This window comes from Rhinatrema bivittatum, chromosome 1 (genome assembly GCF_901001135.1).
Source record: "Rhinatrema bivittatum chromosome 1, aRhiBiv1.1, whole genome shotgun sequence".
Lineage (NCBI taxonomy): Eukaryota > Metazoa > Chordata > Amphibia > Gymnophiona > Rhinatrematidae > Rhinatrema > Rhinatrema bivittatum.
In genome coordinates this window covers 675,517,469-675,542,904 of record NC_042615.1, presented here as the reverse complement: position 1 = coordinate 675,542,904, position 25,436 = coordinate 675,517,469, and the positions used below count along the sequence as shown (strand labels likewise).

Below are 25,436 nucleotides of genomic sequence, written 5' to 3'. Positions count from 1 at the left end.
CATCCGCTCCCCCGCGGACTTTACTGAATCGGCCTGTTTGTGAGGATCCATTGTTGGATTTTCCTCCAGCCTGCAGGTGGCGCTGTGAGCTGTTTTGAACTATCTATTCAATCCTCCGTACTCACCTCCCCTCGCTTCCAACTGGTGGCCATCTTGTTTCCTGAGTGCATGGCTTTTTACACCTGTCCTGGGGACCTCCTTGGCCCAGGAGAGGTGGCTCTGTCATTGGGTTCATGAAACAGACGCTCAATTTTATGAGCGTCTGTTTTCCGAACCCGTTGACAGTGATCGGTTAGGAAAATGGATGCCGGTAAAATTGAGCATCCGTTCTCCTAACCGGACCGGCTGGCACCTTTTTTTTTTTTTTTTTTTTAACATTTTTGGTTCCTCCGACTTAATATCGCTAGGATATTAAGTCGGAGGGTGTACAGAAAAGCAGTATTTTCTGCTTTTCTCTACACTTTTCCGAGTTGGACGCACGTTTTACTTTCAGTGTCCCAGGTGACTAACTAATAGCCTCATCAATGTGCACTTGCATGTGATGAGCGCTATTAGTTTCCAGGGGGTTTGGCCGCACGTTTTCGAGGCGCTAAACTCCTTACAGTATAAGGGGTAATAGACACCCCTTGAAAACACGCAGCCAAACCCGTGTTAAACAGTGCGCACGGCTGAGCGCGCTTTACAGAAGCAGCCTGATAGTAATAAGACAAAAAGTATAGAGGCTGGACCAAGGGCGGCAGCAGCTATCTAATCCTCTCAGGACAACTATAAAAACCTGACCATCAAATCCATTTGTAATCAGCGGAAGATCGTGGTGAACTACTTCACCTTCTGCCTCCCATCTCTTCTTCATGATTCACTAGCTCTTATTGTCCTTTCTCATGTTATAGTTGTAATTTAGCACTTCAGGGGGTACTGCTAGCTCCTTTCATTTACAGGCCTCCCACAATGCCACTCTGCTGCTTATGAAATGTTAGAACATCAGTTATCCATTAAATTTCGTCATGCTGTGCTGCTTAATTACTTGTGCTAACCTTGAATTGTTTCTTAAATCAAAACAAACTTTAAGAAGCTCCATGTTTTTAGGGGGGTTTTTTTTCTTGGTTTTATTATTGTTCGCTTTCAAATCATTATAACTGCAAGAATCATTTTTACCAAGAAAGAAACAAACTTTCATTCTGATAGTTGCATTCATCGGTATCAACAAAAGCTAGAAAAATTAAAAAAAAAAAACCCATCAACACCAATAGTTTTACAATTTATTCTTGTGTAGGTGTCCTAATTTGCACTGTTTTAAAACTCAAAAATTGTCATGTTTTTCAGCTTCAGCCTTCTTTTTTGTTGTCTGTGCAGCTTGTCTTTTTCCAGTGATGTCTTGTGTCACCATAGTCCTTGTCTTCCATCTTGTGCTTTTTGGAAATTCACCAGATAAATCAAATTTATGGTCCATTAATATGTCATAGGCTTCTGAAATTGTCCAGTTTTCTTGTAAACATATCAATTGGTGCACACATACTCACTTTCGAAATCTTGCAATCAAGTTGCACAGTTTCTTTCTTAGCTAGTGCATTGATTCACCATTCTTTCAAGTTTATTGGGTGGGTCACTACATTTTTTACACAATATAAAGGGGAATACAATTAAAACAATCAGAATGTATGATTTAAAAACAATGTTAATTGCCATAAATAAATATTAGAAGGCTGGGCTTTGCTTTTCTGTCCACATGACGTTATTTGGAATGTTTAATGGAATGGGAGGGAACGGGGAACGCCATCGGGGCTCCCCTAGGGCTCGGCGTGCACAAGGTGCACCCCCTTGTGCACCCCCTTGCGCCCGCCAACCCCAGATTTTATAACATGCATGCGGCTGTGCGCGCATGTTATAAAATTGGGCGTAGATTTGTGCGCGCCGGGTTGCGTGCACAAATCTATGCCCGCGCACATGTTATAAAATCTGGCCCAAAGTGTTAACATTTTCTCTGATGATGATGCCTAGTATGATGGTCTGTTTTAAAAAGTTATATTTGATTGATTAGGAGGAATATTATTGTATCCCATAATTGTATGTCCATTCTTGAGGCTATATTGGGAAAGGTTTTGCGTTGCATCGACAATGTATACATTGTCATGAAGGAAAAAGAAAAACCATAAAGAAAACCAAAGATCAGAATGTCTCAGGTCCTAGTTTACACCTCCGTCAAGGCATGTAAGATGAGTTAGACATCAAGTATAACTAGTTAAAGAGAAAATATTAGTAGTATAACAGTTAGGGTAAATAAGTTGCTATATTCCAAGCTGCTTCATCAGTTCAAGATTTATAGAACATGAGTATTCAATATATATTTTTTTTTTTTAAGAGGAAATTCATTTTTAATGTTCTATTTATAGTTTAACAATATAATAAGTACAAGAAACTGTTACCAAAAAAAAATAAATTAAATTACATTAGGAAAAAGCAAACATTCCAGAAAAGAAAAATGTGACCTAAAAGTCCACTGACATCTACAATAAGAAAAATATCGAGAGAGGTTCCAGCACTGTAGTACAGGAAATATACATAACGACATGACAAAACGTACCCCAAGTGAGTATACAATACTAATTGTGAGTGCTTGCTAAACACTTCTGATATATTGTCCTCCTGCAGTACTATAGAGATGTTGAATCAACCAAACAGGGTTGGGGAGAGTGTATTTCTATTTCTATCCTTACAATGCTACCATCCTCCCAAAAACAGAACCCAAAGTAGTTTGAGGTAGGTTTTAAAAGTGTGAAAAGGGGAGGGTCCATGACTGACACCCGAATCCAATTGCAGAGAGAGAGAGAGAGCACCTCTGTATAGGGCAGTCCGATTGTGTGTGTGTGTGTGTATGTGTATACACACACACACACACACACACACACCATTCTAGAGGAGCACTTTGAATCCGGGTGAGTTTTCGGGAGGGGGTGTTGTTACAGGCGCATTCAGAGGTATTCATAGTAAAATTGACATCAGTAAAGAATTATAGCCCTTATCATTATTAATTGTACTATGAATAATTCTGAATGTGTTTGTCACTGCCTCCTGCATCTCAAAAAAGATATAGTTGCAATGGAGAAGGTACAGAGAAGGGCAACCAAAATGATAAAAGGAATGGACCAGCTCTCATAAGAACATAAGAACATAAGAAATTGCCATGCTGGGACAGACCAAGGGTCCATCAAGCCCAGCATCCTGTTTCCAACAGAGGCCAAAAACCAGGCCACAAGAACCTGACAATTACCCAAACACTAAGAAGAACCCATGCTACTGATGCAATTAATAGCAGTGGCTATACCCTAAGTATAATTGATTAATAGCCATTAATGGACTTCTCTTCCAAGAACTTATCCAAACCTTTTTTGAACCCAGCTACACTAACTGCACTAACCACATCCTCTGGCAACAAATTCCAGAGCTTTATTGTGCGTTGAGTGAAAAAGAATTTTCTCTGATTAGTCTTAAATGTGCTACTTGCTAACTTCATGGAATGCCCCCTATGAGGTCTCCTATGAGGAAAGGCTGAAGAGGTTAGGGCTGTTCAGCTTGGAGAAGAAACGAATGAGGGGGGATATGATAGAGGTCTTTAAGATCATGAGAGGTCTTGAATGAGTAGATGTTAATTGGTTATTTACACTTTTGGATAATAGAAGGACCAGGGGACATTCCATGAAGTTAGCAAGGCAATTTAAGACTAATCGGAGAAAATTCTTTTTCACTCAATGCACATTTAAGCTGTGGAATTTGTTGCCAGAGAATGTGGTTAGTGCAGTTAGTGTAGCTGGGTTCAAAAAAGGTTTGGATAAGTTCTTTGAGGAGAAGTCCATTAACGGCTATTAATCAAGTTTACTTAGGGAATAGCCACTGCTATTAATTGCATCAGTAGCATGGGATCTTCTTAGTGTTTGGATAATTGCCAGGTTCTTGTGGCCTGGTTTGGCCTCTGTTGGAAACAGGATGCTGGGCTTGATGGACCCTTGGTCTGACCCAGCATGGCAATTTCTTATGTTCTTAACCACCCCGATTCAAAGTGCCCCTCTAGAGTGGTACATATATATTGGACTAAAAATATACAGTCTCTGTCTCTCTCTCTCTCTCTCTCTTTCTTATATATGTGTAAAGGCTGTGGAAGTAGTATGTGCGGCAATAGTATTTAAAATGCTATGTGTATTTTTGCTTGTGCTGCAGTATGCACATTTATGGGCACACACGCATTCCTTTTAAAATTTACATGTATATGTGATAGTAGTAGAACATGTTAACATAATACATCAATGAACATAATAAAATATATCAAAATTGCATAATAAATACAAAAATCTTTACTTCCAGCCACATCCTTTATTCTCACTAGGGTTGTCACAAGCGGCATATAAATATCTAAAATATAATACTCCCTCATAAAATTCATTATTGCATAATTAAAAAAAAACATATAAATCTTTCAAAATGCATTATAATACAATATAATACAAAATTAATATATTAAATTTAATCATAATAATACAAACTGATACCCCCATTATACATTTCCTGTCTTCCCAAGATGCAGATTTTGATGCGTAGATTTATCAATTAGAATGGACTCGAGATAGTCTGGCTCTAAAAATGCATCATTGCATCACTGAATAGAATAGTACACTTACAGGGGAATTTAGAAAAATCTCTCCCAAGGGCTGTCACCTGCGAATGCAATGCTGTAAGTGTTTTCTGCCTGAGCTCTGTAGCTCTTCTAACTTTCGGAACACCCATTCTTTAAGACCTAGGAACTCTCCATCTTATTTTTAAAGAAAAGCCTCTGTATTTGATTCAAATAGAAACATTACTAGGAGAGCTTCAGTAGCAACCCCATCTTCCACCAAAGACCCTAGAATCTGGGTGAGATTCAAAGTAGCAAAAGAAATGTGCTTCCTCTACATCCTTAGCTGTTGGACGAAAAAAACAACAAAAAAACTTGACAATAGAAAGAAAAGCTTGCTCAGAAATATTAAGAACCTCCTTTAGATGGCATTTATATGTTATAAAGAGGAAAGTACTAAACATATATGTAAAAAAGAGTATCATTTTTTTTAAATGTTCAAATCCTAAGATATCCATGTGTCTGTTTAAAAAAAAAAAAAAAAAAAAAAGATTTGTGTCTGCTTGATATTTTGGCTGTGATTTGAATTCTGTTATTGGCCAAAGAATTGATGCAACCAGATACAAGAAGTTTTAATTGAAAAACCACATTCCAAATCTCCAATGTGATTTTAACGGGTATCAGGACATGTACTGTATGTGTTCTTCTGTTTGCTTTTGATACTATGGAGCTGGAGTCTAAAGGCCCAGAAGAAATTTTGGGGTTCTCCAGAGAATGCACTATTGCTGCTCTGTCTGCCTCCAGTACTAATCCTGAGGCATTCAAGGCTTCAGCTATCCACAGCGAGACAAACACTCACAACCCAGTGCTACTAACCAGCTGTACAGTCCTTTCACTATCTCTGAACTGGCCTACTCTCCCCTTCCTCTCCATAAAGGGAACTTATAGCTGCCTGTTGGATGCGGCAATTCAGCCAAAGCACTGTCAGAATCGCCTACCCATTTTGACCCAGGAGGAAATAGCATCTCTGGAGATAATGTTTCAAAATAGAGGTGGAAGTAATCCATGGAGCCCATAGTTGTGTCTACCTCCAAGAACAGTGGGGAACAAGCAGCTGTGTCGGTTTCTGAGCAAAGCACAAAGGCATCCATGACCCCCTGCTGGGAGAAAGAGGCGGTTGCAGGGGAAAGGTCCTCACCCCAGACTTCCTTTTCCTCTTTCAGCTGACCCAAGCAGAAATACAAAGAAAAAAAAGCAGGTAAATGGAAATAGGACTAACGTAGAACCCTGCTAAACGCAGTCATCTTGGAACCCATGAAAATAAATTTTTAATTCATAAAATGAAACCAACCTTGTATAAATGCTGCAGCACGCTTTATAAAAGAGCATATATGCTTTGCTTTTATAATATAATATAAAAAAACTCTGGACAAGAGTGACAAGTTTTTTCATCAATTCGTTTGGCAGTTAAAATTGCTAAGTGAAAAGTGGATATAGAAACATGGCAGAAAAAGAGGCTCACTTCCTGTCCATGTAAACCTTTGAGATATTTAAATGTCTCTAGCAAATCTCCTCTATGTTGGCTTTCTTCTAGGGTATACATATTTAGTTCTTTAAATCTATCCCCATATGCTTTAGAATGATTGCATATTAAGTGGAAATTTTTGAAATGAAGTTCTAAATTGTTATAATGTTTAGAACATAATTGCCATAGTGGGTCAGATCAAATGGCCAGCAAACCCAGCATCCTGTCTCCGACAGTGGCCAATCCAGCTAAGTAGGATCCCAAAGAATAGGTCCAATCCTTGCCACTCATAATCAGGGATAAGCAGTGGCTTTCCCAAGTCTACATGGCTATTATCAGTTTACCAGTTCATCCACCAGTTCGCCCAGTTAACAGCTAGGTCCTCCCACCCCCCATTTGGTAGCCTACACTCCCCCAAGTTAACCCAGATCCTTTAAACCCCTTAGAAATGGCTCAATCCTTTTATTTTATAACATACATGTCATCCATAGCAGAAGTAAAGTTATGTAGCAGGGGTCCTCGGTACACGCTGGGGCCCATAAGTATTGTTAGGCTTCAGCCATCTCCTCCATGTAAGCCCCTCACCTCTGATTTGAAGCAACTTCAGCGTAGCCTCCAGCAGCATGCTGTTCCAAAGACCCAAGATAGAACTTCCTGTAAATTGGGATAGCCTTTATAGGCCCCCTAGTCAGGACTTCCTGTGATGCTGGCTTATGATGTCATATCCTCCAGGGATATATAAAGAAGTCTCTTGCAACCAGCTAGTGCCTCAGCATCAGGTTTTCTGAGTAGCCAGCTTCTCAGTATATGGTGCTTGGTTTTAGTCCTGCTCGCCAGCTCCTTGATTGTCTGGTATCTGCTTCTTCCTCCAACTCTTGTTTTCTGTGTGTCCTGCCCCTGTTCCTCTCCTGGCCTTCTGCTTCTTTGGATTAACTTTTTGGTAGACCTTCGCTTGGCCCTGGACTCTGCTGACTGCTTCTTGGACCTGACCTCAGCTTTGGATCTGAGTACTGCTTGCCTACTACTTGCCCTGACTATGGTTTGTCTCTCAGATTCTGCCTCCTGCTGCCGGTCCTGACCCTAGTTCATGCCCTGGACCTTTGGCTTGCAACCTGCCTCAAACTTTGCTTGGACATGGACATTCCCTCTTGCCTTACCCCTGGACCCACCTAAGTCCTGCCAACTGTCTGCACCAAAGGCTCAACCTGTGGGAATGATGGTTGGTATAGGTGAAGCTCCAGATAGTCCCACACAGGCATTTCTGCCCATGTCAATGAAGGCTCCACGGATTCACCATTGCGGCTGAGTCGACTACAGCACCACAGAAGAGTCCACAACTGTAACAAGTATTTGCATGCACATCTCTTGGCAAAGCCCTGAAATGCCCATGCCCTGCCCAGACCATGCCCATGCCTCGCCTCTTTTTGGAAACTTTTGAGATGTGTGTGCCGCAACCTTTACGTGCATATATGGGCACTTTTTAAAATACGATCAGCGTGCACGAGTGTCACTTCTTCACTCATCCCCCTAATTTTGGCGAATGCCATGCTTTTAAAATTCACCTTTAAAATTGCTACTAGCTATTAACTCCATGGATTGTCTTTTAGTCCTAGTGTCATTGGAAAGGGGTAAATAACTCTTCCCTGTTTACCCATTTTACCCATTAATGATTTTATAGACCTGTATTGCATCTCTTCTGAGCTGTCTCTTCTCCAGGCAGAAGTGTCTAGCCTGTTTTGCCTTTCTTCATAGGGGATCCATTCCATCCTCTATATCATGTTGGTTACCCTACTCTGTATATTTTCTAGTTTTGCTATATCTTTAGATTTTGTATTTTATATAAGTTTGTTATATTTTTTCAGTTGTTAGAAAACAAACATTTATTTTTTTTTTTAAATGTAAAATCCATTGAAGTTGTTTAAGCTACAGTGCAGACAAGAAGTTTGAGATGATAAAGTGATATAGTTAAGAATAGAACAGAAGTTCAGATAGTGAACAACAGCTACTTAAGATACTGGCAACTGGGAAATCATTACATGGAGGGGAATAATAAAGCACACAAAATACAGAGCAGAAATATAAGTACAACTATTTAGCAGAGGATTTATAACTTCCTTTTTATTGGTTTGAAAGGCGAAGAAACAGATGGTGAATTAGAGACATGTTTTTGGACTTATATGAAACAGCTACAGTTGATTGGAATTTAGGATGAACAGTGGATCACATCAGAACACCCAGTATAATAATTTTTATTCTCCAAGGACAAGCAGAATGTCAGTCCTCACATATGAATGTCGTCATCCAATGGAGCCTGGTGCAGAACTTTGATCTCTAAGATTCTAGAGATTTCAACATAATCTACCGAGCATGTGCAGCTGTGGCCAGCTCTCTGTTTCCCAGGAAAAGCCCCTTGGTCCTTCTTTTGCCACGGAGCCATGTGGTCGCATTTCAGCTTTGCTCTCTTCCTCACAGCTTTTGCTGTGACTTTTCTAGAGCTGTAGCTGCTATTTTTTCTAACAGAGCCTTTGTGTTTTATTTTTTTCCTTTTGTGTACCTTTTGGTAGTTTGTGTTTATTTTATTATTTTCTCCCTTCCAAGTTTCTCTGATGGTTGCATGGCAGACCAAGTGCACAGAGTAGCCTGGAAGAGGCCTTTTCTCTTCTCCTTAATAATGCTGCACCTGCAGCTTATTCACATTTTCCTCTCATTTAATTTGTCTGTTTTTTATGCCTCTGTCGATGCCTTGTGGCACTGGCAATATGCAATCCATATGAGGTCTGAGTAGGCCTCTAGTAAGGGAAACTTGCCATTCTATTGAGCGAATTCCATGGATACCATCCACATAGAGCACCATGGGTACCTGGGAGCCCTAGAGGTGCCATCGGCACAATCGAGTGCTGTGGGCACTGTTGAATGCCATTGATACCATTGAACATTGTGGACACCATAGTGGTGATGCACTTGAAGGGTGACATTAAGCAATATAAGACTATGCCATTAGAACGCTGAGGGCACCGTTCACATTATCATGCCCATACAGTGACTGATTGGCATGGGCACCACTACCAAAGCTGTCAGCACCGTGGAGTGCCTGGGCACCAAGGACATCAGTGTCACTATTGGAGCCATGAGCGCTGCAGTCATCAATGATGTGGTGGGCACGTGGGCAACTGTAGACACTAGGGGAGTCATTCCCTCCATGATAGGTGCCATTCAGGGCATCAACAGAGTCAAGCACCATCAGCATATGTGCCGGTGTATGCCTTGAAATTGGGCTGCCTGAGCCAAGCACACCAGTGCAGAAGCTAGTGTTTGCCATAGGGGGCCCATTGACAGGCAGTGCCTCGGGCACCTTCCAGTGCCCTTATGTGTCTGTCTGGTACCAATGGGTGCTATATGGCACTGTTGGGAATGGAGCCACCATACAATTCATAATGGTAAGCTCTTTTCATAGTGCATCACCATAGGCACTGGCAGCTTTGTGCCCAATCCAGACTGTGATATGGAGCATTCCACGGAATGGACATGGGCTGCTATACCAACTGATGCAACGGTGAGCACATTCGCACCACCGACGCATTATGCAGCATTGCTGAACAAGTGCATGGTGCTGCAGTTCCAGGGTAACATCGTTCCTTGGTGCCATCTGGTGTGTGTGTGTGTGTGTGTGTCTCCCCTTGTTATGAAAGGTATTTCTTACTTGTGCAGTGGGATGTCAGCTTTTTAGGCGAGAATGCACCCTATTCATACTGCATTTGGGGTGAATACTAGGTCTGTAGTGTTGGAATACACCCCTCCCAGAATGAAGGGATGGGCCTGTAAGGGGTCCCCTCCCACATAAGATTTCAATTTGGATCTCTTTCATGAGGAAACTTCCAGGGTGCATACCATTGCAGGTTCATTACTCTGGCCGGAGCGTCCCTTGCACCTGGTTGCATGGTATACTTAGTGTTTTGCTATGTAACACTATGCTATGCTATGTAACACTATGTAAAACTATGCTATGCTATGTAACACTATGTAAAACTAATCAATAATCAACTCACAGACTACTTAGATTCCTACAACATTCTCTTCCCGTCGCAATACAGTTTCCGTAAACACTTAAACACGGAAATGCTCCTACTATCTTTAACTGACAACATCCTAATGGGCCTAGACAAAGGCCAATCCTACCTTCTGGCCCTTCTCGACATCTCAGCAGCATTCAACACAGTAAACCACACAATTCTCATCAACCGCCTATTGGAAATCGGCATCACAGGCTCGGCGCTCAAATGGTTCGAATCCTTCCTCAATAATAGGAAATACAAGGTGAGAATAAATGATAAAGAATCCCAACCCATCCAGTCCAACCATGGCGACCCCAAGGATCCTCACTATCTCCCACACTGTTACCTTTATGCCAGCATCTTGAGAGCCTCAACCTAACTCATTTTGTATATGCCGACGATGTACAGATCTTAATCCCTGTCACGGATCCCACCTCCAGCTCCCTGCACTTCTGGAACAACTGCCTCAGCTCCATCAATAGTCTACTCTCAAGTCTCAATCTAGTTCTTAACACCTCTAAAACAGAACTTCTATTCATCTCTCTTAAGGACAACAACCCCCTTACTCTCCATCTCTCACCATTTGTAAACCACGCGAGAGATCTAGGAGCCATGCTGGACACCAGAATGCATGTATATGCATGCATGTTATAAAATCGGCTGAATGGATGCATAAAACACAGATTATGCGGGCTTCCAGACAACAGGCGTCTATGGAATTCCAGGGCCATAAGATACTTCTTTTCAATGATTTCTCAGCGGCGATGATAGCACAGCGAAAGAGTATGTCTCCGGCGTGTACTGAGTTACATAAGAGGGACATCAAATTTGGGCTACTTTATCCAGCCAAGCTGCGTGTCTTCCACGATAACAAAGTTCTCCTCTTCACCTCTAGGGATGCTGCGGACCAGTTTATAGCTACCTTGCCTGCCGCAGGGGGAGAATAACAGCTAGTCATCGTAAAAGCGCCTTCTTCATTATCGTCGAAGGGGTGGTTTGTTGATGACTCTGGTTCCTGTTTATGGATCTTTTCCTGCATTGGCTGATCGAAGGGACGAATCTTAAGTTTTGATCATGAGAAATTGTTCTGGCCTGACTTTGCCATGATATCCGTGGCGTTGAAGTGAAGCTGGAGTGTTGGGGTCCTCTGGTCTGGGGGTCCGCAGGGCTTCATAATGATCCCAAAGTGCTGTTGATCTAGTCTGACAGTTTGAAAATGTTCGATAGTTGTGTCGGGGGGGGGGGGGGCATGGGGGGTCTAGAGGTGAGTTCCTCTCTCCATTGCTCCAGAAGTGGAGGGGGGGGGGGGGAGTGGCTCTGAGCCTCTTGGGGCAAGCGATTGTGTTGTGGGTTCTGTGAGTAAGTGAGTTGATATGGATGTGGCATGTTTGGTGTGAATGTTGTGTTAGGGTTGAGAAGTTAGGTTTGTTGGGGTCAGGGTGCCTTAGTACCATCTCAAGATGGTACTAAGGCAGTTTTTTATGGCTAATGGCCTTTGTCCTTTGCTGTTTTTTCCCTATGATCCTGGTGGCTTAGGCTGGGGAGCCCCGGGATCCCTTATTGTCGCAACCAATTCAGCGCATCCTCTTGGTGATGCTCGTTAAGTAACCCTTGTTATGGCCACGGTAAAATGCACATCTGTTAATGTAGATGGCATACACTCCCCCATCAAATGGAAGAAACTTAATGGCTTTCAAATGCATGGGGTCGCAGGTTGTGTTTCTTCAAGAGACCCACTTGTCAGCGAGTGAACATTCCAAGTTACAGAGAGAATGGGTGGGGCAGTGTTTTTTCTCCTCATACTCATCCTGAAAGCGAGGGGTGGCTATATTAATTCATAAACAACTGCCTTTTCAATCAGAGAGTATGGCAAGACCCTGAGGGTCGTTATGTTATAGTCCAAGGAATGTGTAACCAGCAAAGAATGGCCTTATGTAACGTATATGCTCCTAATGTATATCAGCATGCGTTTTTTTTTACTTTCCTGGGGATCTTAGGTGAACTTATGGAATGTGCATTGCTGGTGGGAGGGGACTTTAATATGGTAGCCAATAAGTTGGAAGACTGCAAACCTACTAAACCTATAGAACCTAATGATATGCATAAAGGTCCCAACTTTTTATGCCAGGAACTGCGCCTGCTGGACATATGGAGGGCATTGCACCCGGGAGAACAGGACTACACATTTTTTTCTTATCCTCACGGGTCTTATTCCCTTTTGGACTACTTTTTGATCTCGGAGTTCCTGTTCCCCAGGGTGACAACCGCTACCATAGGCACTTTTGCCCTATCGGATCATACGCCGGTCTCTGTCACGGTGTCATTTGGGCGCTTGCCTAAAGCTCCTTTTTCTTGGCGCATGTCTCCGGGCTTGTTTTTGGATAAGGAGTTCTCCCGCTTCCTTACAGACCGCTGGGAAGATTATATGCTTCATAATAACAAAACCTGGTATTATGCCACGGGTTTTGTGGGAGGCCGGAAAGGTAGTTATGCAGGGGCCACATTATAGCCTATGTTGCTACCCAGAATAAGAAGCGTAATGCTGAGATTCTTAAGCTAACAGAGGAACTGAAACAAGCGCAACTCAGGCATATTAAACCAATGTCGGAGCTTAGCAAACGTGAAGTAGAGGAATTGAGTGAAACACTGCAAGCGCTATTGTTCCAACGAGCATCCAAATCTATGAGATATTATAAATATCAGTTGTACAGATATGGTAATCGGCCCAGTAAAATGTTGGCTAGTTTGGTTAGAGCGCGGGGCCCCAAATCTCTTATCACTAGAATAAAAGATAGAAATGGGACCAGCCAGACAATCTCTGCAGCCATTACAGCCCGTTTCCTTGACTATTACAGCGGGCTTTATGGGAAAAAGGCTAGTCATCTCCTCTCCAGAGAGTCTTTCTTTTCTAGCTTTCCTTGGCCAAAGCTCACTGAGGCGCAGCTCCTTTCGTTAAATATGCCTATAACTGATTATAGAAACTGAAATGACGGCAGAAGAAGACCAAACAGCCCATCCAGTCTGCCCAGCAAGCTATGCACTTTTTTTTTCCTCTTACTTGTTACGCTTGGCTCTTAGTACCTTTTAGTTTTATTTCCCTTCCACCCCACCATTAATGTAGAGAGCAGTGTTGGAACTACATCTAATTGAATATGTAGCTTAGTTAGGGGTAGTAACCGCCTCAATAAGCAAGCTACACCCATGCTTTTGATTCTGAAATCAATGCCATTATACATGGCCTTAAATTGGGAAAGGTGGCTGGCCCAGATGGCCTCGGGCCAAAGTTCTACAAGATTTTGAAATTTCCCATTTTGCCTGCGCTGTGACCATATTATAATGGTTTAGTTCAGGGGACCCCGGTTACGCCCATGGAAAATCAATCCACTATCGTGTTACTCCCTAAACCTGGGAAAGATTTGCAAGAAGTGGGCTCGTATAGGCCCATATCTCTTAACAATGGGGATTTAAAAATACTGGCGGCAGTGCTGGCGTTAACATTCACAATTTACTGTAATCTCAAAACAATTTTGTTGTCAATATTACCACTTATCAGCAGTACTTAACATAATACAACACATCAATTTTTATCATTTTATTAATTGCATCCACTGATGTTTACAATAATTCAAAAACATGTGCAAAGCAATGTACATAAATATACACACTTATTTAGCAGCAATATATTCACATCTAAAACCATATACCCACTACATTCACTCATCCAAATACACTCCCCACCCATTAAAACCCATCTGTTCCCCTTTAATTAATGCACCATGCATATTTTAATTTAAAGTGCTTAACATGAATTATTAAATCCTAAATATACTCTTTTCCATGGGAGCAGTTCACAACGTCCCAACAGGGATCCCCGTTTCGCCACAGCTTCCTCAGGGGACAAATCACTCCCACTTCATCCGGAGACGACGAGGCCCTCCAGCCTTCCATCCTCCAGACTATTGCACCTTCACACAAATTAATAACAGATGTTATCTTACATTACAATACAATGCCATATATCACCACCCAAACCATATAACTACTATATTTCACCTAAAATACACTTCCTCCAAGTTCAATCACCGGCACCGTTGCACACCTTTTCGACTATATCACCACCTATAATATAAGAGACACCATATAAAACCAACCCTTAACTCAAATATCCATCCTCACAAGAAAAACAGAATTTTGGAGGAGGAGTTTTTAGCCTCCCAGGGGGTCAGCAGGTCCTGAGGGGACAATTCCCCCCTGGTAGTAGAGGCTCCTGTGGTTAAGGGTTGAGAACCCTTCTGACAAACTTACTACAGCAGTTGGGGTGATACCGGGGAGTCCGGCTCACTCACCCCACGGAGCACAGGACCCTTACACACCATATCAGGTCATATTAAAAAAAAAAAAGTTTATAACAAACTTTTTTCTTTATTGAGCCGGCCGGGTCCATCTCCGTTCTCTGCAGTCACTGTTCTCCTGCCTTCTCCATTCCTACTCGGGACAGCTGCGGTGTGTTTTCAACTTTTTCCTCCTCAGTCATGCTGCGTGGTGCGGCCTGCTGCGCGTGTGGAGACACGCACATCTCTAGAGACAGCCTATGCTCGTCCTGCCTCCCCGGGGGGGCTCTTCAGGAGCCACCGGCAGCAGCGATTCTAGGTCACGCCGGGAACCGGCACGGCCGGGATGCCCTTGGCTCATTCCTTCAGATCTGTTCCCGCTCAGCGCGGGAACAGACACCATTTTGGCCTCTTTCCACACTGCAACGCTAGCAGCGGAGGGGGGAGGGATTTCCCCTCCTCCTCTTTCACCACAGCATATGGCCTCTGAGGGGGACAATTTAATTAAGGATACAGCTGCTGCGGGTGAGCAGAGCCCCCAGGGGGCTTCTGACTCCTCTTTATTTTCTTCAGAGTTCATTTTGCTTTTGCTTAAACCTGTAAGAAAAATGCTGAGGGGACCTCTCACTTGTGTTCGGGTCCATCATTGGGCAAGTCAGTAGCCCATGCTTCGAAAAGGACCTAGTCCTCCGAGGGGACGGAGGTTCCTAAGATTAAGCGCTCTCTCTGTACCACGTTGTCCCATCCGGAGGATCAGTCCTTGTGGTAAATTTTGAATGGAAGTATTGAGGCTTCTACCCTTAGCAGAATTTAAAACCAGGGAATCCTGCCTGGATAAAATATCCCACTTCCACTTCTATTTCCCTACCCTTTCTGCCTTGAGACAAAAAGTTTACTTTCAGAGGTGTGTTCGAATCTACCACAGAAATTTATTAACCATTAATTTATACATCACATCATGCATAAATAAACCAGTCAGTTTATTGTAAAAATATTTTATTTCAGATAAAGAAAGGCATGAATAAATATCTCTAAATGACTAAAACACTTTTATGTTCAAATCTTAACTTTACCAGAGTATATCCTACAATCAATGTAAGAGCCATTAAAAAAAGTAATTGAAATTATTAATATCAGATAAATGTCTATTAATATCATCTTTTTAGAAATTAATACATTTCTAATACATCTGCCAATGTAGAAACAATAGCAATTTAAAGGTTCTCATATACTTGAATAAAAAATTATATTTACCAATTTATCTGAAGCACCCCGCTCTGTGTCTCTCTCAATCACGTGCGAAGAAAGTCTAAGTAGCACCTCTCCCTCTCCCTCAAACTGCCACTGTTTTATACACTTAAGACCCTTTGATCCAGGGTCGCTGTTACACTTCCATCAACACATCTATATTTTATTCTGTTTATAGCTTCGCCCATTTTTGATTTTTAATTGGATTTCTTTTGTAGTTCTAAGAGAAAATCTTTTTCACTCCCTTCTGTCACAAGATTCACGCTTAATTGGCTGGCCATCTGTTTTTAGGGTGGTCAATCATGACACCTGCGTTAGGATGCTCAATGTCATAAAATGCAGGTGCTTTCTTACTTGAGATAAGAGAAAGTGGTAAACAACTGTACTCTCAAAGTCTGAAAGTGGGACAAAGGTGAAATCTTGAGGTTTTAAGTAGGGGAAAGGTGAAAGCTATGTGCTGGAGCTTTTTCAGCACAGCCATGACCGATGTCATGGCTTTTAAAAGTAAAGGCTTATGGGTATTAAATGCTAACATGTTTTTTTTTATGGCTAATTGATTACTGACTTCACTAAATATAAGTAATTATCAATAAAGCACAAAATATTAAGATATTTTCTGACACCCCCCCATGGAGTCAGTAAAACAAATACTAGACATAGCTAGATACATATAAATCAGTAAGGCACTAATAAGCCTGGGGGAAAATAATCACACAATAAACTACATATAATAAGTTGTGTCAGTGCTCAACATTGCATAGATACAAGTGAAATAAAAATTGGTTACATTACCAAATTGAATATAAAGAGATATGAGTTGACAAATCTGAGTTAGTTTCTAATAATAACCAGATATAAAGGGTTTCTCAATATTTCCTTATGGGAAATAGAGAACATTCATACCCAGGGAATGTAAATTTTAAATTTGAAGCTGCTCATCCAGTCAAGTAAGATGAGGGTTCATAATTAAAATAATCTCTATGGGTCAGAAATCTGTGATGTGACATCACTGATTCCATCATGTGTAGGGATCTGTGGGCATTAAATGCCTATTATACTTACCAATTGACGAGCAACGATCCTGAAATGGCAAGGTGCATTTTGAATAAGACACATACCAGTCCAGTCAATAATAGACAGTTATTCACAGTTCTCAGTAGATCCAGCCGGATCAGAGTTTCAGATATCTGTGAAGTCAGTCTGACTAATTATAGATATTGGAATCTGTTTGCTCGCCTTCCACTGCTGGTCTAGTCGGAGCAGAATCTTGAGTAGGATTTGGTTGCTGATGTTGGAGAATGACTGATTGATCATCCTCAGAGGAGAGAGCTGCATTCAGCCAAAGCATAAAGTCTTGTCCTTCATCTGTTAGAGAATTAGCCGGAGCAAGGTGCATTGGATCTAATTCTTCATCCGTCGCAAAAGACGGTGGACTAGGTACTGGAAACCAATTCGAGCTTAACCCCGGGCTGGAGGCTCTTGAATTTCCATCTGAAGCAACAGGATTGGCATTTGATAGGCCATGTCCATATCCTAATTGATATTCTGCCAAAGAGTAGATATTGAAGTAGCAGGGCACAAGTTCCCAGGGAGCACATTGGCAAATGTGAGCACTCGAGGTTCTTCGTAGTGCTTCACGAACAGATGCCAGTCTTCTTGGCCAAGTCCAGCAATAGGAATATTGTGGGAACTTAAATAAAATATCACAGTTTTTATGCAGATAATAAGGTGCACATGTATCAGGATTGTTTTCTGAATACATCCAGCTTCCATAATCAGCATACTCATTTATGAGATCAGGTCCCAGGCAGACAATCATCGCATTCTTCCTAGGATTAGCTGGAATATGTATCTTTGAGTTTACACCTGCCATTTCTGGTTCGCTGCTCTTTGTTCTAATTTCTCTTAAGACAGAAGAAAAGAACACCAATTATTACTATGATTCCCAGGATTAATGGGAATAAATTGATCCCTAAGTCATGAAGGAGTCCACCTGCCCCTTCCATTATGGTTTTAACTACACCAACAGCTGTTTTAGCTATTCCACCCACTAATCCAGAAAAAGCACGACCCAGGGCATTTGAAAATACCTCTGGCTTCAGTAGCTCGTCTAGGATCAGCTCCCATTCACTAGCTGTTAGTTCTATCATTCTCAGATGCTGTAAAAACTCATCCTCTGACATTAACCAAAGTGAAGACAAATTTCTCAATAATACATTTACATTTAAAACATGAGTCAATAACATTTTTAACTCAGTGAATTGTACTGGTTTAAATTCCATGTACTTTATTGTTTCAGTTAACCGGGCACTAAGTGTAGGATAAAACTCCCACGGTCCACACTTAATGACAGATAGTGCAGTAACTAAATACAATATTCCCGGTTGAAACCCACACTGTGCTTTGTTTGACCGAAGGATATAAGATCCATTGGGTAATTTCAAAAAAACTTCTACTAGAGGACCGGGATTCGGTTCTAGAGGACAATCAGCTTCTCCCTCTAGTGTGAGGCAAGTATTAGAGACCTGCACCAGGGAATTACACACAGTTACAGGAACTTTGTGACAACCTTGTGCTATGATCCAGTGATAACCAGCATTATTAATACACAAGTGGGTTGGTTCAAAGATTTTAATTGTTTTAATCCAGCTGTTGCTTCCATTTGAGCTTTCCAAGAACTGACCAAAGTTCTGGATTTCCCAGCAACGTTTATAGACCTGAGTAGTGATTGGGAGAAAGATACGTCTGACCCCTTGTACTAGGGTTGAACCTAAGGTTGCCCATGGTTCTTTTCCCATTTCATGTTTGCTGACCTGCAAAATAACTTGTGAAGCCTCAACATGGGCATACTGAATTTGCTCAGCTGTGAGGTTTATTTCCTCTAATATTTTTCCCAATTGAAGGTCTCCCCATTTGGGTTTTGGGGAAGTAAGACCATCAATAAAGTGAGTAAGCTGTTCTATTCTTGCTAGAACCTGTATTTTCTCATCAGTTGTGGATATGGCATCAATCCCTAACTGTAAGGTTTGAGCTAAGTAATCCCTTAATTGAAAAATACCTGCTCTTAGCTGATATTCATTGGATTGAATACCTTTTATAGCAGTTTTAATTCTATCATTAAGATTAAGGAATGTATTTTGAACCTCCTGTTTCAAAGCATTCCTGCGCTTTCTGTTGGCTGTTCTCATCACCCAAGCGGGCAAGGGAAATGAGTCATTCAGCCATTTTGTCTGTACAATTAAATCTAACACAGAAGTAACCTCAGTGTCATTTAACCCCTCAGCTAAACCCCTGATACAGGCAGCGGTCAAAGACCGGCCTAGCACAGGTGCATTTTGAAAAAAATTAGCCTCCTGAGTAAAGAAGGGTCCCCATACCCTATTAGAAAACCTTTTATTACAAAGATTAACCTGATATTGCCAACTAGGGCAACAAAAGCAATTCTTCTGGGTGGACAAGGAACGGGTACAAAAGAATGGATTATTCCCACACGCATTATTCCACAAAGATAAATTATAAAAAGAAATTCCACGCCAATGTGTAAAAGAGACAGGCAATTCATCACAAAAGACATGATAATGTGTACTATTTAAAAACAGAATTTCATAAGGTAGTCTACAAACATAAGAAAGAGAGTCCTTAATCATTGGAAGGGGGAATCCTGTATCCTCTCCCCCCCATGTGGAATAATTAGCGTAAGAAAGAGTTACCTCAGGAAAGATGTCCATCCAGGAGAAAATGAGACCTTTAATCAAACCTGAAAATTCATAATTAGAGCCAGACAAGGAGTCCTCCAGAGGCACCTTCGAAAGGGGATTGATGCAGGCACAAGATCCATTATGAAAACAAGGACGAAGGGCAAACAGCCGCTGGAACTGTTCAGAAGCACCAATATGTGGTTGAGAGCAGTGCTGCAGTTTCCAGGACGGAGTTTCAAGGATCCCAGTAAGATTGACACTCACTGCTCTGAAACCCAGGAACAAGTTCTGATATCTAATCGAACAGAACTCTGCACGGAAGCCATCAAGAGGAGATTCCGAAGTGATGGAAGAAAGCTGCAGGGAGGAACGCTCCAGCTGCAGAAACAGAGCAACAAGTCTGGACTCTAGACCCGCAGGCAGGGACTCCGGAGAGATGCCTTGCCAAACCTGGTGAGTGTAAAACCTGAAAGGAACATCAATATGCAATAAAACAGGATCTTGCACCAGCCAGCCATGGTATGGAACAAGAATAACACCAGAAGGCAAAGGCACTGCCAGAAGAGACAAAGGCTCAGAAGGTGAGCGCTTACTGACATGTGAGTGTGAATAACGGAGCTCCTGTGAAGCTGCGGGAGAAAAGGTGGAATGCAGCTGGGTATTAGATAAGAGATAAAATAGTGAGATAGGAGATGCAATAATTAAAAGCACCCAGCAAGCAATAACATACTTACAATAAGGTCTGTAAAAAAGAAACACAGCATGCAAAAAGGTATTGATTGGGGAACAAACCATACAGCATGCAAGCAAAAGCTTCTGCTGGAAGCGGGTTAAACATGGAGGACGCTCAGATGCGGGACAAGCTACACTGAGAACGACCTGATCTTCCTGCTCCGGGGTAGGCACAGCCATGTCACCGCTGAGAATGACATCAATTGCTGGAGCATTGGGAGCGCTGGGCAGCGGCAGATCCTCCTGACCCATTGGCATCAGCGGAAACTGCGGATGCAGCAGAGGCTGGGGGTTGAACCGAGGCTCTGGTACCGGAAAACCCCAATGTCTCGGATACCAACTTGACATCTCTAATGGACACAACTTTCCTATTCTTTGGATCCTCAGAGTCAGAAAGCAACAGTCCCGAGTCACCTAGAAATTCTGTAACAATAAAGGGATTAGACCAGTATGGTTCTAAAGAGCCACGAACATGCGTTTTGCTCAAAACTACGGAACCAATCTGAAAAGGATTTGGACTCCGAGAGGCCTTGTCAGAAGTAACCATAGCATCTGAGGAGGCCATATTTTCAAGCATAGAGAACCCAAAGAGAGACATAGCGGGAGCTTCATGATTGGCAGTTATGGTACTATTAATCCGGATTTGGATCTCCGGAAGATGAAGGTACCAATTACTGGGGTTAGATTGCAAAGCAAAAATTTGCAGACTACGCTTAACCTCACCATTAATCCTTTCAACCATTCCATTAGATTCTGGACGATGTGGGTAGGAGAATCGATGAGTAACGCTATGATCAGCACAAAAGGTCTCAACCTCAGCATTTTTAAAGGCTGGACCGCCGTCAGTGCAAAGAAACTGAAAAGGCAAAATACCAAATACAATAGCCAGACGGTTAACAGTTACAATAGCAGTAATGCGTTTCTGTGCAAATAGAAACACAAAGCCAGTAAAGGAATCAAGCACAACCAAAATATGTCTGTAACCACGGGAAGAAGTAAGGGGACCAACATGATCCATATAGACCACCTACCCTGGTCTAATACCCCGTGGAAGTGTCCCTTCAACATAAGGGTGTCCAGTCCGTTTGGGATTTGTGCGCTGACAATCCAAACAGTCACTGACCATTTTCTTTGCCTGACTGCTAGTCAAAACCCCATCTGAATGCTGGCACAAAGTAGCCGCATTCAAATGTAAGGAGCCATGCCTAGCAAGACGTGCCCTTACAGTTATCTCTTGCTGAGAGGCAGCCAATTTAGCTGCTTCATCTGCCAAAGAATTGTAACGAGAGTACCAGCCCACGGTCTGGTGAGCAGGCACATGCAAGACAAGCACCTGCACAGTAAGTTTCTGTGAAATAGAAAAAATTAATCTCCAGTGAGCTCTGTGTGCAATAGGCTTGCCTGTAACATCTAAAAAGTCACTGTTTTCCCACACTTTCATATGTGAATTAAACCCAGACACCACATATGTAGAATCAGAACAAACCATAACGGATCTTTCAGGATCCAAATTGGGCGTCTGCTCAATATGTGTCAAAGCCTTTTGAAAGGCAATCAGCTCCGCCTGCTGTGAACTCATATCACCTAATCGCCATGTATGTGTGGCAAAGACTTTCCACTGACCCCTTTTATTAGGAGTTAAAATAACATTAGCCGCACCAGCAAAAAATGCAGTAAGATAGTCACCCGAGGGTGTGGCAGAACCATCAGTAAAAATTACCAATTGAACCTTCTGATAAATAGGAGGAAGGAGCCTATCCGTCTCAGTAGTTAAGCAAAGATCCTCACAAGTTAAAATAATGTCAGAATCAGCCAAACCATTCTGATAATGGAATTGCACATCGTCTCTATATTGATCAGCACGCCATTGCACCCAGCGTGTGGAGAGAGCCCTACTCTCTGGGAGGGAATGGCGAGTGACAGCCTGTAACTGAGGAATCCCAGTATAACAATGAATAATCTTACCCTGAGCAAGAGCAGAGACTTTAGACAGGCAATATCTGACAGCCGTCAGTGTACGCTCCACAACATTAAATTTCCTCTCAGGCTGAGAGAAAGTATGTGTAATATAACATATGGGCTGAGATTCAGCATGGTTACTGATTGTAGCCAAGAAATGAGAGTCAGAAACCTGCAACGTGACATCTAAATCTTTAGATGATTTACGGTGCGCCAAAGGGGCTGAAACTTTGACAGCCTCTTGCAGCGCTCTCAAACATTCAGAATGAACAGCAGTCCAATCACGTGCCACAACGGCATCTCCTTTAAGCAAATCATACAAGGGGGCTGCTAATGAGGCAAAACTAGGCACAGTTTTACGTGCAAAATTAAGTGTCCCCATGATTACTTGCAATTGGCGAGATGTCTTAGGCACCGGGAAGGAAATAATCTTTTCTTGGAGGGTGGGGGCAAGGCTAGCACCTGCCACCCCGATTAAAAATCCCAGAAACTTAACTTCCCCAAAACCAATTCTGGCTTTGGCAAAATTAACTACAAAGCCTTCCTCACCCAGTACCTGTATTAGTTTAACTACAGAATCCCAAAGCACATCCAGCTTATCAGAAGCCAGATATATATCATCAACATAAGGAACAGCATTATCAATGTTATGTCGCTGAAGGAGTTCCTCAACGGCAGCAGAAAATAAAACAGGGGAATTTTTAAAACCCTGAGGGAGCCTGGTATACTGATACTGCTTACCCCTGAATGTGAATGCAGTGACAGGGGAAGTGCTAATCGGAATACTCCAAAACCCATTAGCTAAATCCAAGGTGGCTTTCCACCTAGGTCGTGGCAAATTATCAATTGTAGATGCAGGATTCAAAGTCTGAGCCGCAACTGTCTCAGAAGAGGCGTTAAGTACCCTATAGTCAATGACCATACGAGTACTCCCATTTGGTTTGGGCACAGGAAGGAGGGGTGAATTAAATTCAGAATATTCCTCAATTAAAACACCCTGAGTAAGTTTCTGAGAAATAATAATATTTAAATCATTGTAGAATTTCTTATGGACAGGATACTGTTTTTGAGGACTGAAAGGCTTATTTAAAACTATCTCTATCGGCTTAGGGGTCTGCACTAAACCAGTGTGGGTATGATAGAGCTGAACGAGCCCTAACTTAAGCCATTCAGTAAACAAATTCTGCAGCTCAGCCTCTCCAATGATGGATTTGAGCTGAGGAGAAATTGAAGCTTTTACAGCCTCAAAGCCATAAAGGGGGTCCTCCAACATCATAGAAGGCAAAACAGGCACAGCAGCCTGTGTGAAATAAATTGCAAAAGGATCCTCCTCATCAAATAAACATGCCACTTTTATGGTACGGGACCCTTTGAAGTAAGGGGAAAAGATTTCTACAGTCGCTAAGGGAGCTTGAGAATGCTTCCCTGCAAACATAGTAATTGTGACATTTTCATTTAAATATTGAATTGTATCCCATTCTCTAGTCAGGATATTAATTGTAGTACCTGAGTCCATCATGCCCACAAATAGATCACCCTGCTCCTTATTCTGGATCCACAGGGGTTTAGACGCGGAGCCAGCATTGCCATGGAAAGTGGCTCGCTTCACAGGCTTTTTGTGAGAAGAAGGGGGAGGGCGGTCCCCCTTAGTTACAGCTCCGGACACCGCTGGAGGTTTCTCAGGAGCTGGAAAGCGGGCAGGAGGGGTCCCACGATTATCCCGCACAGGATAGCGGGGAACCCACCCAGTATTAGAGGGATTTCGTGTAGGGGGGGGTGTATAATCCTGTCTAGAATTCCCAAACCCCCTATTGTCCCTCTGATTTCTATCCTGGGAAGAAGGATTCCTAAAATGAAAACTCACCCGTCTTGAAGTTTTCTCAGGCTGAGTGCGCTGGATCTCTCTGCCCCTTTCCCTGGGTCTGTCAGACCCTGGCTGAGCCTGTTTAAGAGGCTTAGAAGGGATTAATGGACGACCAGCCGCCTCGAAGACTTGCTGGATAATGAATGGGAACTGCTCATGTCGATCTGCCGGGGCCAATGCACTTAAACGATTACTAAGATCAATACGAATAGAGGTATCAGGCATGACGTCTTTTAAAATCTCCCATACTTGATCAAAATTACTCATAGTAACCAGCATGCCAAGAGAATATGCAGCTGAAATACCAAACTTTTGCAAAATATGACGCAGCACTTCACCGAGATTTGTGATCAACGGTTTCCCAAATATCGAACGATAAGTCCACCCGTAATAACTGCCCCAGCTATCGCAGAATGAGGGGGGAGGAACCAAATTCTGTGGCATCAGAGTAGAAATAATATAATGTCTGGTACGAGAATTACAGGCACCAGTGACAGCTTCAAGCGCGACTAGTCTAGTGGCCAGATGTTCAGGTATCAGATTAACATCAGCTGGAAGCGTCCCCAAAGCCCGCCTTACTCTATCTGCTTTTCGATCAATCTCACTACGGGTCCCGAATTCTCCAGGCGTCCCCAAAGAAAACGAGGTTTGTCCGTAATGATCTCTGAGCGTTTGAAAGCAGTGCAATAGGGCATTGTAAAACGCATTCTTTTTCCCTGCCGGAATTTGATCCACAGGCGGGGCATCAAAGGACAAAATAGCATCAAGAGGCGGACGCGGTTCAGTGAACGCCAAGCCCCCTCTTTTTTCAGAAACCGGAATTACCGGATTCTCTACAAATAAGCATTTACCAAGTGAAAAAGACATCTGACAATCAGGGAGAGCAAAAGGAACAAAATCCTCTTCCGCTCTTCTATTTAGCCCCTGGTGTCTGCCCTGTGCAGTAAGAGCTTTTAAACGACAAATGTCAACATGAAAGCACGGTGACGAGTCACTGGCCACTTGTAAATGCAGGACAAAGGACTGATCTTCCCTGATATGATTGGCTTCAACCCACTTACGGAACGTTGCTTCTTGAGAAGCTCTAATTCTATAAGGGTCAGCCATTGCAACCAATTATAAAAACTGCTGCAAAAGGCAAAATTACATGACTGGAAAACAATATTTAATTCTACAGGAGATTTAAACCACGTTGGGCGCCATGTGGTAAATTTTGAATGGAAGTATTGAGGCTTCTACCCTTAGCAGAATTTAAAACCAGGGAATCCTGCCTGGATAAAATATCCCACTTCCACTTCTATTTCCCTACCCTTTCTGCCTTGAGACAAAAAGTTTACTTTCAGAGGTGTGTTCGAATCTACCACAGAAATTTATTAACCATTAATTTATACATCACATCATGCATAAATAAACCAGTCAGTTTA

The 25,436-nt window shown here is 42.4% G+C and overlaps 2 protein-coding genes across 6 annotated transcripts in view; one reads left to right on the top strand and one right to left on the bottom strand.

Annotated features, from left to right (window-relative positions):
* The window catches only part of XRCC4 (X-ray repair cross complementing 4), a 607,418-nt gene that overhangs the window by 396,656 nt on the left and 185,326 nt on the right, over positions 1-25,436 (top strand). The window lies entirely within an intron of this gene.
* On the bottom strand, positions 16,942-20,215 carry LOC115074427. Its single transcript, XM_029573871.1, has 2 exons — positions 19,470-20,215; positions 16,942-17,663 (listed from the first exon to the last, which is right to left on the bottom strand). Exon 2 carries the CDS (start codon positions 17,630-17,632, stop codon positions 16,964-16,966), a length of 669 nt encoding a protein of 222 aa, XP_029429731.1. The 5' UTR covers positions 17,633-17,663; positions 19,470-20,215; the 3' UTR covers positions 16,942-16,963.